The sequence below is a fragment of the Peromyscus californicus genome, unplaced genomic scaffold, assembly GCF_007827085.1.
Source record: "Peromyscus californicus insignis strain IS unplaced genomic scaffold, ASM782708v3 Scaffold_17__1_contigs__length_78620276, whole genome shotgun sequence".
Lineage (NCBI taxonomy): Eukaryota > Metazoa > Chordata > Mammalia > Rodentia > Cricetidae > Peromyscus > Peromyscus californicus.
The window spans coordinates 668,624-686,206 of NW_026294469.1; the positions used below are offsets into that span (position 1 = coordinate 668,624).

At 37.2% G+C, this 17,583-nt stretch overlaps 2 protein-coding genes across 5 annotated transcripts in view; one reads left to right on the top strand and one right to left on the bottom strand.

The window, feature by feature from the left end:
• The window catches only part of Thoc1 (THO complex subunit 1), a 47,053-nt gene extending 44,917 nt beyond the window's left edge, over positions 1-2,136 (top strand). Inside the window, exons 19-21 of the mRNA XM_052741503.1 lie at positions 427-574; positions 1,329-1,404; positions 1,734-2,136. Coding sequence (XP_052597463.1) covers positions 427-574; positions 1,329-1,404; positions 1,734-2,029 — 520 coding nt within the window. The 3' untranslated portion in view covers positions 2,030-2,136. The remainder of the gene's footprint in view (positions 1-426; positions 575-1,328; positions 1,405-1,733) is intronic.
• The window catches only part of Usp14 (ubiquitin specific peptidase 14), a 37,952-nt gene continuing 22,399 nt past the window's right edge, over positions 2,031-17,583 (bottom strand). For 3 of the 4 annotated variants that reach the window (XM_052741507.1, XM_052741504.1, XM_052741506.1), the window contains 9 exons: positions 15,586-15,666; positions 15,166-15,248; positions 14,212-14,326; positions 10,914-10,979; positions 10,321-10,413; positions 8,869-8,997; positions 6,395-6,455; positions 5,659-5,766; positions 2,031-4,716 (listed from right to left, as the gene is read on the bottom strand). In XM_052741507.1, the coding sequence (XP_052597467.1) occupies positions 4,565-4,716; positions 5,659-5,766; positions 6,395-6,455; positions 8,869-8,997; positions 10,321-10,413; positions 10,914-10,979; positions 14,212-14,326; positions 15,166-15,248; positions 15,586-15,666 (888 nt within the window). In that variant the 3' untranslated portion in view covers positions 2,031-4,564. The remainder of the gene's footprint in view (positions 4,717-5,658; positions 5,767-6,394; positions 6,456-8,868; positions 8,998-10,320; positions 10,414-10,913; positions 10,980-14,211; positions 14,327-15,165; positions 15,249-15,585; positions 15,667-17,583) is intronic. The other variant, XM_052741505.1, reaches the window with a different exon arrangement.

The following is a 17,583-nucleotide window of genomic DNA, read 5'->3' on the forward strand; positions in this document are numbered from 1 at the left end:
CCATATTTAGAACATTTTAGACCTTAGCAGATAAGCATTTTAAGACAAGTTAAACATTTCAGGTTTTACATTAGATATCTTCAACTTATATTAGTTACATTAACTAGATAAACTCAAATTTATAAAATATTCTAAACTCACATCTATAGGTGGCACTGCAGATATGGATACCAACTCACTAAATATCTTTTTTCCTCTTTTTCCTTCTATATAACTGGATGGATGGTTTCTATGCATAGTGTCTAGTAGTCAGGAGTAGGGACATAAACCATTGACTTGCTAAAATAAGCAAAATATATAGACTTTCAAATTAAAAGACGGTACTTTGAACTGTTATTTGCAATAAAGTACAAAGTGTCGTGTGACATGGAAAGAACTATTGAAGTGGATAACTATAAATCACAAGGCTGACAACTCTTCTTACAGAGCTGTGAACAATTCAAATTATGGGTGGAGAGCTCTCAGACTCTTAGCTCGGAGAAGTCCTCACTTCTTCCAGCCAACCAACCAGCAGTTTAAAAGTCTGCCAGAGTACCTTGAGAACATGGTAATAAAGCTAGCCAAGGAACTACCAGTAAGTGCCATACGTCATTTTTTCCTACTTCCTTTAGTAGACATTATCTGCTTTAAAACTGCCATCAGTATTTGAGCAGAACTCAAATTAGTTTTTCACACAAAAATAGTCATCTACAGACCACCGTGTTTTAGATTGGGGAGTGTTAATTGAATATTCACAAGAGAAAATGTGAACCAAGAATGGTAATTTTCTGTGCAGCACATATTTATAAATGTGTTAAAAACTGTCTGTGGTAAACTGATTAATTTTTCCTCTTCGCCAGTGTTTTACTGTCTTTTGTCAAGGGCAGGGTCTAGGAGTGGACTAGGGTACCTGGCAGAACTTTCCGTTGTGCTCTCTTCCAGTGTTTTCTTACAGTATGGTAATGATAAACATGTTCAATCTCTATCACCCCTTTGACAATACTAAGTCAAATCGGCTTGTTCATGCTTCTCAGTCTTCCTTCTGCCAGGGGTCCATTACTGGGAATCTTAACAACCTTATAATTACATTATCAAAACAGAACTATTTCCTGTTATTTTCAGAAACTAGTGTTCTTTTAAACGTCACTGTTTGCCGGGAGGTGATAGTGCACCCCTTTAATCGCAGCACTTGGGAGGCAGAGGCAGGTGGGTCTCTGTGAGTTCGAGGCCAGCCTGGTCTACAGAGTGAGTTCTAGGACAGACTCCAAAACTACACAGAGAAACTGTGTCTCAAATAAATAAATAAATAAATAAATAAAATAAACATCATTGTTTCTCATCTAATATAGCCTCCTTCTGAAGAAATAAAAACAGGTGAAGATGAAGATGAGGAAGATAATGATGCTTTACTGAAGGAAAATGAAAGTAAGAAATGAATTTTTATATAAAATTTTTATATTTTATATAATGAGATTTGGAAATGATAATTTTAAAAGGATTAATGAAGATAGGTGTTTTAAGGCAGAGCCTTAAACGCTGCTAACTAGTTAGAGCTAAAGGGAACATCTCCTGCCTGAATTGTGTGGGTTTTTTGTTTGTTTGTTTGTTTGTTTTTTAAGGAAGTTGTAACCTATAGAGAATTAAGTTTTAAAGTAAAGTACCCAGTGGGGTTTTTTAGCTTTGCAGTTCTTTCAAATACTTAGAATTGCACATCCCTGTATTTTACACATAATTTATATCCCCTTGTCTTCTAGGTCCCGATGTTCGACGAGATAAACCTATAACAGGGGAACAAATAGAGTTATTTGCCAACAAACTTGGTGAGCAATGGAAGATTTTGGCTCCTTACTTGGAAATTAAAGACTCTGAAATTAGGCAGATTGAGTGTGACAGTGAAGACATGAAGATGAGGGCCAAGCAGCTCCTTGTTGCCTGGCAAGATCAAGAAGGAGCTCATGCAACAACAGATAACCTGATTAGTGCACTAAACAAGTCTGGATTAAGTGACCTTGCAGAAAGTCTAACTAATGACACTGAGACAAACAGTTAGCTTGGTTTCTTTCCTTTCTTTTTTATTAAACTGATAAGATTTTGTTACCAAGCAGCATTTGATAAGAGGTCCACTGGTTTTGGTAAACAATAAACACTTTTATAACAGCTGTTGTACAGTTGGCTACTGCTTCAAGAAACACAGAACAGGCATTGCTTCAAACCTTAGTTTGGAGTATAGGAGGGTGGGGTGGGAAAATGCCAAAGTAAAGCGACCTCAGTATCACAGACTACATTTTGTAAGTATTTTTATAATGAAGTTAAATAAGCACTATTTGAGTATGTTACATTCCTGTCCCAAATTAGTTTCCTGCATGCTGTTTGCTGTAAAATTTATTCTGAAATCCCAGGATACTTCTGAAACCTTAGGACTGTTCTCACTCTCAAGCTATAAAGCTCGGCAAACACTAATCTGTTGGTTCAGGTGTTTTCACTACAGCAGCAATGAGTTCAGACTGACAACCGGCAGCCTGCAGAGCCTAAACTGTGCACTGTTTGGCCATCCCAGACAATGTGTGCCAGCCTCTCACTTTAAATGAGGTGAAGTCTAAGACCCAACTACTCCATTAACTTTACAAAAAAATCACTTGACCCCTAAGTCATTCAACACCCAGGGACTCCTGTTAATTAATTCAAATGAAATGTATGTGAAAACATCCAAGGGTAGCAGAGCATGTGCAGTACTGGCTAAAGGTAAGACTGTCATCTACCCATACAGCATCTATAGGATGGTAAGGTCAGGTCGTTGTCCAAGGGCTACTGGGCACACACCACTGTAAGTGCTCTTGTTTGGACCTCACTCCACTAGCTAGGGAATGACCATGCACAGCTCTAGCCTCCAGAGGCCCTCTGTGTGCATTAAGCAAATAAAGGCACATTCAGGAATTAGAAGGGAGGGGATTGTTTTCGCCTCATTGCCCTTACATTCAAGGCTGCATTCTAAAACTTAAGTCCTCCTTATTAAACAACACTGGTAGAAACCCAATTTCTACTTAATGGAATAACTTTGGAACACCTTTTTTAGAGCAAATAAACTATAACCAAGCTTTTTATAATGATACAGTTTTTAAATTTTTAACATGGTTTTTTACATAGTTGTTTAAACCCACTTCACTTGGTTTAGGAGGAAAACTCAGGTGCTAAATTAATTCCTTCTACAACTGTTCTAGCAAATGAGAGTGAATAAAGGACTGCATCCCAGGGATCATGGCATAAAGCATTACAGTCTTGACTGCTAATATCGTTTAAAAGAGCAAACTTACAGAAGTATCCCTGAAATGCTGACTTATGCCACAGTGTTAACAGATTTATTATTCTATACGACTCTTAGGTAGCAACATACTTCACAGAACATTAAAACATATGGTCTAAGATGTCATGATATTCCCCAACTTTATTAACCAATAGCCAGCTCAAAATCAGACCAATTAGGTAATATCCAATCCTTCATCCTTTCCCTAACAATCAAGGTTTCTGACCCATCTAAAGATTTATGAGTAACTGACTAATAGATTAATAAACTGATCTTATTCAAATACTCTTGGTAATGTATACCTTAATTTTAAAAATCACTAATACTAAATTTTGAGATGGACATACAGACTTTGGGAAAGAAAATAGAAACAACAAATGAGTAAGGGAATGGAACTGATCACAGAATTCAGTGTCCAAAGAAATCTATCACTTTTACAACTTTGTATTTCTTTTGAAATAACATTGCCCAAGCTGATACCTTGTATTTTAAATGGATGCTTAACAGTTTAAGATTATTAACAATCTGCAGAAATTGTATAGTATTGAATTCATCTGACTCTTCAGCCAAACTAACACTAAAGACAGGAGGTCAAAAGTTGTTAATCCCTCTTTTCTTTTTTTTATTATTAAATATCCTCATTTTCTAAAAATAAGCAACCAGAGCTTGTTGACATATATGATTACCACAAAACCAATGCAAAGTTAAATATATAAACCATAGTACATTAGAGACACAATAATCAGTGTATAATCAAATGTATTCTTATTGATCACAATTTATTGTAAAGTCATGAAAGGCCAGCAACAGTCAGTCTGGACAAATACTTGATTGCACCCAGTTGATGGGATGTGGACAGCAGCACTGAGTTACACGATGAGAGAGCAACACTTCCTTTTCCACCTTCCTAGAAAAATATTGGTTAGATAAGGCAAAGGATGGGCAGCTACTGAACGGTGATACTAACCATGCAAGAACAACAAATAGGTGTGCAATAAACATCATTACTAAATCTTGAGCTGGAAGGGCAAGGGGGAAAAATGGACTTCAGCTAAGAATTTGTAAGAATTAATGCAAGAAATAAGCTTTTACAGAATGTCTTCCAGCTACCTTTATACACGGTAGCACCCAAATGTAATTTTCTGTAGTCCTAAGGTTGAAGATGTACAAGTGGCCTGGTTCTGTTCTCCTTTGTTCCCTTTAGAGCTCAAGACTATAGAAATGATAAACAAAAAAAAATTTTTTTTTCATTTCACACCTAGGCATAAATAGCTAAACTGAAGATTACTGTTCACTTTCTTCTTCCATTATTTCAACTCTTCGAGGCCCATAAAGTAGAACATAAGCAATGTGCCAGTCTCCACCACCAGACAGCCGCAGGATATCTTCTGGTGTTACAATGCTGACCTTATCATCGTCAAACTTGATCCATTCATCTAAGTTAAGATAGCACACAATTATTTTCAGAGTTCTAGTGGAAAAGAAACTAATGTGATATGCAGCAGTACTCCACCTGACTACCAACAGTTCTCCCAAGTGTGGCCTTGGGGACCATGCAGGTTCAAGATGATGTCAAGAGTTCCATGACATCCCAGCTATTTCAGTACTATTTCTAATGCATGATCTGCCTTTCTGCCCTCATTGTCTCCAGTGCACTCTGCAGATCTCCAGAAACTTCATAATGTGTGCCAATGCAAGTTTGAGCACAGATAGGTACGAAAGGGACTAAGGATGTAGCTGGTTGCAGAGCACTTGCTCAGCATATGCAAGGTATCTTTGTGGTTTGATCTCAATATCAAAACAACCAAAACCCTCAAATACAAGAATCTAGCCATATTAATCTGGACAATAGGAAGACAAAAATGTAAATCCATACCACTTCATGACATTTTTGCTTGGGCAATAGTTTTTAAGCTAACTCTCTCAGCTATAACTGCTGATGTTATAAATTTGAAAATAAAAGATAAGCAAAGCTTGGGGGGGTTGAAAACACAGAGAAAGAATTGGGGATTTACTCAGTGAGTGAAGTACCTGACACACAGATGATCCCCCAGGCAAAGCTGTACATGATGGCTCCTGTCTGTAACCCTAGTGCTGTGGGGCTGGGAGAGAAGCAGCTGCCTGGGCTCCTGACTAGCCAATCTAGCTCAATCTAGCTCTAGGCTCAGTGAGAAACTGTCAACAGTGGTAAAGGAAGACACCTAACATGGACCTCTGGCCTATATACAAATACCCACATACCTGCATACAAACTATAGACAATTATTTTTCATTTTATTTTTTTAAAAGGCATAAAGAATCACAGACAAAAATACCCACAATGCTATGAAGGTTGCAATAATAAAGTAGTAGTTAACAACTGTAACAATACTCTTTACCTTGTTTCCTTTTCACCCATGATACATAATGACCTGAAGAACTAGATCTTCCCTGGTGAGTTAGAACTGCTTGTAAGTCATAGTATCCACAATTATTGGAGCCAATATCTGAAAGAGAAGGGAATCAATTAAAACAGGCAACAAATAGACAAGTGCTCTCTCAAAGAGTAACAATCATCAAGTTAGGACTGGAGAAATACTGCTCTACTGGACTCCATTAAATATCACTTTGCAGAGCTACAATTAAGTTTATTATCCACAACTACACATCCAAATGTACCACTTTAAGTTATATTAAGGAAAATTACTTTTCAAGAAGCCTGAATTTAGACCAGGCAACAGTGGCTCATGTCTCTCACACCAATTCTTAAGAAGCTAAGACAGGTAAAAAAAAAAAAAAATAACTTTGAGGACCACCCTTGTTAGCTACATGGTGAATTCCAGGCCATCCTTTCTCAAAACCAAAACAAAAACCTAAAGTAAAAGAAAAAATAGTATCGGAATAATCAGATAAATGGCAGAACGTGCCATCTGTCTTAAATGTGTATACAACAGAAGTGAGACATCCAAAAGCCGAGTGGTGGTGTGCACCTTTTCTCTCAGCACTCGGGAGGCAGGTGGATCTCTGTGAGTTCGAGCCTCGAACTCACAGAGCAAGATCCAGGATAGCTAGGACTTACACAGAGAAATCCTATCTCGAAAAAACAACAACAAAAGAAATGAAACATCCACTTACCATCAGCAAACGAAAAGGGTTCATACTTAACCTCTTTTGGGGGACTATTCTTCTTGTCATTCTAAGAGGAAAAATAATTTTAATTTTAAATAGTGATATTGGAAATGAATACATATTCTTGTTAGTATTTAATGATATAAATATTTACACTGTCTACAAATCACTGAAACAGTTTGCCTTGTAAATACTTTAATGATAAACTACACTTATCTTAAAAACTGCAAAGTCAAAGGCTCTACTCTTTAATAATACACAGTATTATCACAGTAAATAACATGTTCCCTAGATATACTGCTAATGTTAAGCCACTAACTAAAATTTTAACATACCAGAAAATCTAGTGGTGTGTCTGTGAACCTCCAGGGGCCATCTCAAAACAAACAAACCACAAACCCCAGTCAAGTTTCTGCAATTGAAGCCACTCTTCCATTTTAGCTGAAACGAACAAAGGCCTACACTAAAAGTGGTATGATTAACTACATGGACAAGAGACTTTAGTAGGAACTCACTGCCTCATCTTACTAGCAGGCAAAAATTAAACAGGTCTCAAATAAAAATAACAGAAAACAGGAAATTCAACCAAACAGGATCAGTCTTTGAAACAATAAAACAGAACCCTCAAGAAGAAAAGAAACAAATTATAATTATCAATAGAGAAATGGGATAGATTTGCCCTACAGACATATAACATCTAATAAAAGATCACCAGGAACAATTATACAGACAAATATGACCTGCTAAATGAAATTAATCGATTTTGTGAAAACGCAAACAATATGAAATAGATCACTTGAGTAATTCTCTACTTGTCCTGTAGTTTCAGGAAACTAAGTTAAACCTTTGAAAACTTTAAGTCTCCAGACATTGGTTATTTCCACAATCAAACAGAAAACAATTCTACACAGTCTGTCTGAACAATAACAGAAAAAAAAAAAAAAAAAAGCTTCAGGATATAAGATCAATATACAAAGATAGTGATGCCATTTGCAGAAAGAAGCATTAAAAAGATCACAGTTGGAGATCACAAATCTGATCCTTAGAGGGACATTTCAGTAGTTATAACATTGTGGCACATCCTGTAATCCCAGCACTTTGGAGGTCTAGAGGCAGGAAGCTCAGGAGTTCAGGCTAGTCTCAACTATCTGGCAAATTCATGGCCAGCCTGGGCCCCAAGAATCCCTGTCTTATGGAACAAAAACAAACATAGTATGGCCAAAGAACAGATATACAAACCAATGGAATAAAATTAAAGACTCCAGAAACATATTCTTATCTATTGTCAACCAATTATCTACAAAGATGCTAGGATCACTAAGTTGGCAAATACTAGGTTTGCTTCATTTTTTTTTTAGATGCTAGAGAGTCATGTCCAAAAGAATGAATGTGAACATTTTATCACCTAGAAGTTAAACCAGAATGAATCAAATATCAAAATAAACAAACTATAAAACTCTTCAACTTTTTCTCTGCATTAGGATGAAAAGATAAAACTACCGACTTTTGAGAAAAAGACTTACAATCTGCATAGCTAAGGATTACAATCTACAACAGAGTAATAACTAGTTCAACAGAAGACACACATGACAACCAAAACATGAAAAACAACATCATTACAACTTGGGAAATGCAGAAGAAAACACCAGGCAGCACCACAAACCTATCCATCGGCTCGAATGAAAACTAGTGACAACAGCGAATGCTGGTCAAAAAGTGGGCCAATCACACATTCATTGCTGACAGGAATATGAAGTAGGAAGCATATGGCGCTTTCTTGAAAAACTGAACATGCAACCACCATGCAACACAGCAATTATACTTTTGGACATTCGTTCTTGGAAAATGAAACTCCTGCTTACACTATCTGCAAATGAACATTTTTACTAGCTTTATTCATAATAGACAAAAACTGAAAACGATGTAAGTATCCTATAATAAAAGAATGGTTAAACAACAGAATACCCACACAAGGAAATACTATTCAGTGGTAAAAACTTGCCTACTGACATACACAGGCTGGATGACTTCTGGCGAGTTATGAATGAGGAATCAATTCAAAAAGTTCACGCCTAACAAATGGGAGCTTAATTTCATTTAGTAACTTCCTTGAAATTACAAAAGCATTGAAACATGATAGGGGATGAGACTAAGATGGCAATTCTATACCTCCAATTCTATTATAGAGAGGATTAAAATACTTCAAGGAAAATCATCACACATGGAAAATTCAGACTTCATGTGAAATGCACACATGCTGTAGACTCTAGAGCAAAGATAATCAAGGGGCTGCTTTCCACAGCAGAGCCCCTGCTTCTTCTCGCACTACAGGTGGGGAGAGGCCAGCATCAAGACACGCAACGTGTAGACACTTCCTAACTGAAATGCAAGCTGACCATTTCCATAACAGTAACTGCTACTGCTACGCACTAAATGAAGACTGAAATGGCAGTAGTAAAAATACTGCAAAAGGAACCTACTGCATTTGGTTGCTGATTCACTTTTTTATCTTCTAGATCCTTGAATTTTGACCGAAAAGAGACCATTTTCTCTTGAAGTTCTGGTGTGCAGAGTTCATACACATCTAACATAAGAGGAAATTTAACATCCTGTAACAAAAAGAAAACAAGTGCAAAAAGACAATTATTTACAATACATATAACACTTTCAAAGTAATACTTTCATAATTCAAATAAAAGTTGAAAATGAAATCTGTGACATCACAGTGGAGGACTGAAGCTGAAGAAAACGCTTTAGACTTATTCTCAAGGGTGACCTGTACTAACTAAGTGGGCTCTCTGCTTATAGAAAGAACCCATGAAACTGGGAGGGAATAATGGTGTAGGGTTGGGGGGGAATGGAGGGAAAGGAGTGAGGGGTGGATTTGACCAAAACAAATTATATGCATGTACGAAATTCTCAAACACTTAAAGAATGATTTGATTGTAACTTTTATATAGTAACTACTTTTCGAGATCTTTTTCCATTAAATAATCAAGACTATGCACATGACCACAGAAGCCACAGTTGTGTAACAGAGCAGTGATGCAGAAATAGTAGGTGAGATGCTATGCAAGTAATGGATCCCAATGTGGTGTTTCAACTGGTCAGTGCTTTGCTGTGAAACACAATTTTATATAGAAACAATATTGAAACATTAAAAGAACATATTAAAATAGTTACAGTAAATTCTAGTAGAAACCCAAGCTACATTTAACCTTCACCTACAATTCCATCAGAAAATGTTATGAACTTCAGCTCCAGAGGCTAGATTCATTCATAGAACTCTTCAAAGGAATTCTGTACACACAGCTAGACCCAGTTCAACACAGTTCAAGGGATCACAGCTTAAGCTCTGTGGTGCTTAAATGCAATGCAGTGTACTTACTGCTTCTGTCCTCATTTCTAACAAATCCCCTCAAATCTGATCTATGAAGTGAAGGATCTAATTTAAGGCAGTATTTCTGGGGTGTGCAAGAAATAATACAATTATCTGTGAATCCTTTAAAAAATACAAAATTCTTGCTCCAAGACTTAGAAGATGTTTGAGGCTGGAGGAAGAAGCCAGGCAAGTGTAAAACAAAAAGGATAATACATAATTCTAATAAACACTGTGCACTAAGGATCACCTGCCTAATATTAATCACCCCTAACCATCTCAAAACTATTCTTTTTGGTTTTTTGTTGTTTGTTTTTTTTAAGACAGGGTTTCTCTGTGTATCTAATGTCCTGGAACTCACTCTATAGAGCATACTGGCCAGGAACTCAGAGATCCTTCTGCCTCTGCTTCCCAAGTGCTTAAAGGGATTAAAAGCATGTCCCACCACTGCCCAGCTGAAAGCTATTTTTAATAGGATAAATAAATCTACTATGGATTAGAAATTGCCTTCAAAGGATCGTATTTAATATACAGATTAAAATTCATTACTAACCTTAAGAACTTTGGCGTTCACAGATTCTTTCTCTTTATAAAAAAATCGAACCATCTGGATAGTTAAGTAAGCAGGCAGCCGGCTGATCTTAGACTAAGGAGAGAAATGGGAAGAAATCCTTTATATCTAAGGCCATGAGAGTCTTTTTATTTTGGTGGTAAAAACAAAGATTAGATAAAATTAACTGGAACCCTTTCTCTTTTCTGCATGTGTGTAGTGTAGATGAGAATTGAATGTGTATTTGTGTGCGTGTTTGCAAGTGTCTACGTAGGCACATGTATGTGTAAGTGCACATGTGTGACTGTGCACGTGGAGGACTAAAGTTGACAGCAGGTGTCTTTCTCAATCACCTTTTATATCTCATGCTGAACCCTGACCTCACTGTCCTCACTAGTCCAACCAGCCAGCTCCACCTGCAACACCCTGGGATTAGAAGCATGAAGCCAAGCCTACCCAGCTTTTGCATGAGTTCTGAGGTTCCAAACTCCAATTCTCAGGCTTGCACAGCAAGCAGTTCTCCTGCTGAGTCACCTCCATGCCCCTGAACCCTTTCAATGAAATGGAATTCAATTTCAAAAGGAAATATAACTTACAGATTTGATGTACAAAGCATTTCTCTGCAGTGTTGGAGATTGTTTAGTAATTTCTTCCTGAAGTCGCTTAAAAAAGAAATTACAGACAACCAAACATCAGACTTAGAAACTATTTTCTGCAACACAGAATCATACATCTAATTTTTAAAAACAACACTATTTAATTAATAATAATACATCAGAGGATTTATCCCAGTGAAAAACAGAATAAACATGACAGGGTTTTTTTTTTTAAGATTTTGCTCAATATTTATTATAAGCAATCATATAATATATACTATTAAGAATTTCTCCCACCAGGCAGTGGTGGCGCACACCTTTAATCCCAGAACTCAGGAGGCAAAGGCAGGCAAATCTCTGAGTTTGAAGCCAGCCAGAGCTATTTAACAGAAAAACCCTGTCTTGGGGGGGAAAAAAAAAAGACAAAGAAACCAAAAAGAATTCATTCCTCTGAATACAATGTTGTTGCTCAAAGTCAGAGAAAGTAAATTATTATTTTATTAAATAATAAAGCCTCCTGTCACCCTATATCTATGAATACTCAGAATACTCACACTAGAAATTAAGAGAATATAGGAAACCCTTGTTCTTCGTGCATTATATATAAAAGCCTGCCAGCATCAATTAGGTTAATTTTAAATCTGAGAAGAATTAACAAAGAAAACTTGCTAATCTAAGGCAGTGGTTCTCAACCTGTGGATCGCAACTTCTTTAGGGGTGTTAAATGACCCTTACACAGGGATCAGGCATCAGATATCCTACATATAGATATTTACATTACAATTCATAACAGTAGCAAAGTTACAGCTATGAAGTAGCAACAAAAATAATTTTATGGCTGGGGTCTCCACAACGTGAGGAACTGTATTAAAGGGTCATGGCATTAGGAAGGTTAAGAACCACTGCACTAAGTAAGTGTGAGGAAATCTTTAGCTACAATTTATCTCCTCTGGCCACATTTGTTAAAATCTCAGGAGGTAGAGGCAGGTCTATAGAATGAGATCCAGGATAGGCACCAAAACTACACAGAGAAACCCTGTCTCGAAAAAACAAAACAACAACAACAACAAAAAAAAAGACACAAGTTAGTGCATGCTGAAAACTTGGAAAACAATCTGGCCAAGAGTTCATATGTTGGGCTGGAGAGATGGCTCAGTGGTTAAGAGCACTGACTGCTCTTCTAGAGGACCTGGGTTCAAGTCCCAGCACCCACATTGCAGCTCACAACTGTCTGTAACTCCGAGATCTGACACCCTCACACAGTCTACATACACGCAGCAAAACACCAATGCAAATAAAATAAAAATAAATAAACTTAAAAAAAAGAGTTCATATGTAATAAAGATTATTATTATCAATGTGCTATTTATCTATATATACATATATAACTTAGCAACACTAAACAAATATGAACTAAAAGAACTTATTGTTTATAATATATTATCTTAAATTGTGTAATTTAAGTCTGTTTTTTAAAAAAATTACCAATCACATTATAAAAGGAATCACTGTGGAGCTTTAACACATAATCATGCAAAGGTGAAACATGAAGTAAAATGATTTAAAATCCAATAAAAGAGCCGGGGGTGAGGGGTGGCACATGCCTTTATTCCCACCATTCAGGAGGTAGAGGCAGGTGGATCTCTGTGAGTTCGAGTCCAGCCTGGTCTACAGAGCAAGTTCTAGGATAGCCAGGGCTACACAGAGAAACCCTATCTCAAAAAAGGGGGGCAAAAAAAAAAGAAAGAAAAGAAAAAGATCCAAACAAATGATGATGATAAAATCTTTAAAATGATAAAGGGGAAAAAAAAAAACTACCCAATTCAGAAATATTCAAGAAAAAATAGCTGGAATTAGGTGTGCTGGTGGTCAGTGATCCCAGCAACATGGAGGCTGAGCCAAGAGGTCTGCAAGTTCCTGAGCTACATAGTGCGTACACACGTACACACACACACACACACACACACACACACACACACACACACGCACACTTGTGTCAAAGTATTCATCAGCAAGTTATACTTAACATAATACAATGCTATCAAGTTGTCATCCAGGACTCTGATGTATACCTTTGCAAAAATTTTACAAAATTAAGAAAACCACCTGCAGAATCCCTCCCTGACAAAGCATTTAATTCTAACTCCAATTAACATTCACATTTCATTTTTATGCCGTCTAAATTGTATTCAATAATTTATGAAACTATGTTAATAATGCTTCATTAGTTAAAAGTCCAACTGAAGTGTGACTTTCAAATACACAGGTAATTCTTGATATTCAGAGCAGCTGTGTTTTATTGATGACACCATGAGCACTGAATTAATAAATACCAAACCATGTTCCTAGGAGAACCACTGGGTAGGTTCCTGCAAACTTCTGGTCACCTTTCCATCAAACAATCAACAGATAATTATTCTATTTAAAGACATCTTACTTCACCTACAGTGCTGAATCTATAACCAATAGCACACTAGCTCACACTCAGGTCAATCCTAGTACACATATTTTCCTCATAAAGCACAAGACAGCATCCTTCTACTTAGGAATGCTGTATGCTTGGGGATAATTCTAAACACAAAAATTACCAACAAACACACAAACGTAAAAAAGCATGATGGTAACAAAGGACGAGTATACGGTGTGTAAACTAAACAAGAAGGCAGAGCAATTCATGTAGGACTGCGTGGTATTCAACTCAAAAACTGTGCTACTGCATTAGGGAAACAGCTGTCAGTACTGTTCCTGCCACACAGACTTGAGGACCCAAGCTGGATCTTTAGAACCTGTATTAAAAAGCCAGGGATGGTAGCACACTTATGACTCCAGTGCTGGGGAGGAAGACAGACAGATCCCTGTGACTTGCTGTCCAGTTAGCCATGCCCAATTAACCAAGTTGCCAAGTCAATGACTGTCATTTGTTTTTGAGACAAGGTTTCTCTGTGTAGCTCTGGCTATCCTGGAAGTTGGTCTATAGACAAGGCTGGCCTTGAACTCACAGAAATCCACCTGCCTCTGCCTCCTGAGTGCTAGAATTAAAGGTGTGCACCACCAACATTCACCAATCAGTGACTGTCTTAAAGACAAAGTGGGCATTGCCTGAGGAGGAACACCTCAGAAGGTTGCCCTTTGACCTCCACACACATACCACAAAATCCCACAACCTGTGCATGCACAACTCCTCTGCAGATAACCAGCAAAGCACAGCAGGGAGCACCTTTGAGTTACAACAAATTTTAGCCAACAGGCTTGTTCACAAATATAGAACCCACAAGAGGCTCAGTCATGATTTCCTTACCAATTTAAGCCCTGTGAAAAGATATTTAACTTCCTGGTTGATGAAACAACTAAGTTGAAGTTGATTTTCCTTTCCTTTGGTGACCTCTTCTTCTTCAGATTCTGTACATTTCATGCTTTGCAAATTAAGGAATGGCAACAGCTATTCAACTTGCTAATTAATCTTGAAAAGATAAATTATCCTAGAGTTATTAATAGTTATTTGTTGGTTTATTTTAAACATTAGTCTCCCAATAAAGATTCACTGCAACATGCTTTGCCTACCAACAACTTTATCAACAAAAATGAGTATGTGTTGAAGAAACCACAAGATATAAGTTGTCATTATGATAAGTATCTTAATGATCCAAAGATGAGCAAAAGATGTTCTCCAGATTTCTACCCATAACTCAGAAAACAAGTTCCTTGAATTCATGTACATTATTAATACACTAATTTCATGTAAGTGAAACTTCTCTATGAGATAAATTAATCAGACATACTTAAGGTGTTATTAAGAAAAAATAATGAGAGCTGGAAAGATGGCTCAGTGGTTAAAATCATGTACTGCTCTTCCAGAGGACCTGAACTTAATTCCCATCACCCATGTCAGGTGCCCACAACCACCTATAACTACAGCTTCAGGGAATATGATACCTCTGGCCTTCTTAAACACCTACACCCACCACATATCCCCAAACACACATATACACATAATTAAAAAGTAAATAAATACTTAAGAAAAAATAATGAATATCATTAAGGTATATACATATACATTTATCTAAAGTTCAAAATCATTGAATGACTATTTTATAAACTCCTAATTCACATTACTGTAAATTTTTAGGCACAGAATCCTGATGAATTTTTCTACCCTCCAATGCCAATCAGTCAACTCTGCTCTTATTGACAATTTACTTCTTATAAATTATGAATTTATAAGTCTATACAAATCTTGGCTCATTAAGGATACGTAGTTTCAAACTCAACACCAAAAAACTGATCAATTAAGCTTTTCTTTTTAGAAGGTGTCACTGCTGATGCAGAAGAATCTGTCTGCAAAATTAAAAAGAAAATTTCAGTTTTACTTTTTGTAGATTTCAACACAATCCAGTTTACTAATATATACTTAAGATTTTTTTAAGTGCAGGCCTTTTGTGTATTTCATCCTACGATTCAAAACCATTACCAAAAGATTAAACAAGTTCAATAAATATCAATAGGTTTTGTTTACAAATAGACTAAAATGCAAGTCTCAAATTCTAAGTACAGGCTGAGCATCTCAACTATTCCAGCAGATATCTACCTGTTAAGATGTGGGAAAGTCAAAAAGAAAATCAAAATAAAACACAAAGTGGCATAATGAATTTGATCACAAATACATCTCGCTCACCTCTTTACCAGAATCATCCTCTATGGCTTCTAGTTTCTGCTGCAGTACTCGCATCATTTGTATCCAGCACTCGTTAGCATCCTGTGATGTAAAATGAAACACTTTTGTCCTGGCTGTGACAGTGTTCAGTCTATAAAATTCTTTCAAACTAATTATTGTTTCCTTAAGGAAGAAAGGTATTTTCTTCTTTAGAAACATTCAAGCAGAGCTGGGCATGATGCTGCACACCTACAATCCCACACTTGGGAAGCAGAGGTAGGAGCATTGTCACAGATTCAAGGCTGCCTGATCTACACAATTCCAGGCCAGTCAGGGTTACACAGCAAAACCCTGTCTCAAAATAAACAAAACTTGTTAACTGGACATCTTATTCTCAGCACTCAGAAGGTCAAGGCAGAAGAATGGCAATCAATTTTGGGCCAGGCTAGGCTACATAGCAAGACTGTCTCAACCCCCATCCCACCCCATCTACACACACAGAGGCTGGTAAGATAGCCCAACAGGTAAGGCAAATTCACCTGCCGCCAAACCTGATAACCTGAGTTTGATCCTTGAAACCCTCACGGTGTTAGGAGAAAACTTAGCCCTGACCTCTGAACATGGTCCTTTAACCTCCACGTATGCAACCATGCCATACATATCTCAACCCCACACACACATCCATACATTTCACACAAAACAAATAGAAATTAAATTGTTCTAAAATTGTTTAAACACTTATTTCCTGGTTAAGTGTTCTTGAGTATATGTATATGCACCACACGTGAGTGGGTGCCACAAAGACGTTAAAGAGGGTGTTAGATTCCTGGAACTGAAATTATAGACAACTGGGAGCCACTTAATCTGAGTGCTGAGAATTGAACCTGGGTCCTCTTCAAGAACAACAAGCAGTCTTAACCACTGAGCCACACCTTCAATCCCTTGTTTTTCTAATCATGCATAAAAATAACTACTTTAACAAACTGGTGTAAGAGCTTTCAAAAAGTAAAGAATTTCAGAAAATTCATCCAGCAGATTTTATGCTCCTAATTGAGCTACACTACTGCAGATTTCAAAATTTTAGTGAAAAAAATAGAAAAGGTTCCAATAGTGAATAGATATACATAAGAATACCAAGTCCCATGTAGGGGGATGGAGCTAGAGAAAGCCAAGTGAGAGCTGAAAAAGATTTGGGGGAGGGAGCCACAGAGTGATGTGACCTAAAAGAACCAGCCATGCCATAAATGACAACCAAGGACAAGAGCAAAAACACTGCACAAAGAAGGCACTCATATTTAAGCAAAAGCGAGGAGCCACGAAGCTGGAGAAAGGTGAGCAAGGTAAAGGACATGATAAAGCCAGAGGCAGCAGGGTTTAGACTCTAAGTTACCAACAAGAACCAACACAGTGACATTCTTTAATATTCACTTTTTTGCTTTGTGTGTACGTGTGCATGTGTACAGTGTATGCCACACAGTGAGTTCCTGCAGAGAGCACAAGAGCATGTTCCCCTGGAGTTGTAGTTAAGACAGTTGTGAGCTACCCAACGTGGATGCTGGGAAGAGAACTTGTGTCTTTTGGAAAAGCAACAAATGCTCATCAATTTTTTTAAAAATGGGATACAAGGAGAGTCATCTTTCCAGCCCCAAAGCCCACTTATTTTTAATTTATCTATTTTGGGAGCTAAAGATCAAACCCAGAGCTTCATTTATGCTAAGGCAGTGCTTCATCGTTAACTCTACCCCTCCTCTTATTTGAATTTTTAAAAGGACACCAGAGCCTGTGTGACAAAACATACATGGATTAAAAACATCAAAAAGACCAGCTAAGGTTATAGCCACAACTATGAGCAAGAGATAATGATGTGAACAAGAGCAGACTAATCCCTGTGTTTCCAACTGTATTTCAATTACTATACTGAGTGCAGAAAACCTAAGTTCTGGGTTAGAGAGAAGGAAAAGTAGGGAAAGTGCTTGCTGTCCAAGCATAAAGACCCAAGTTTGAATCCCCAGAACCCAT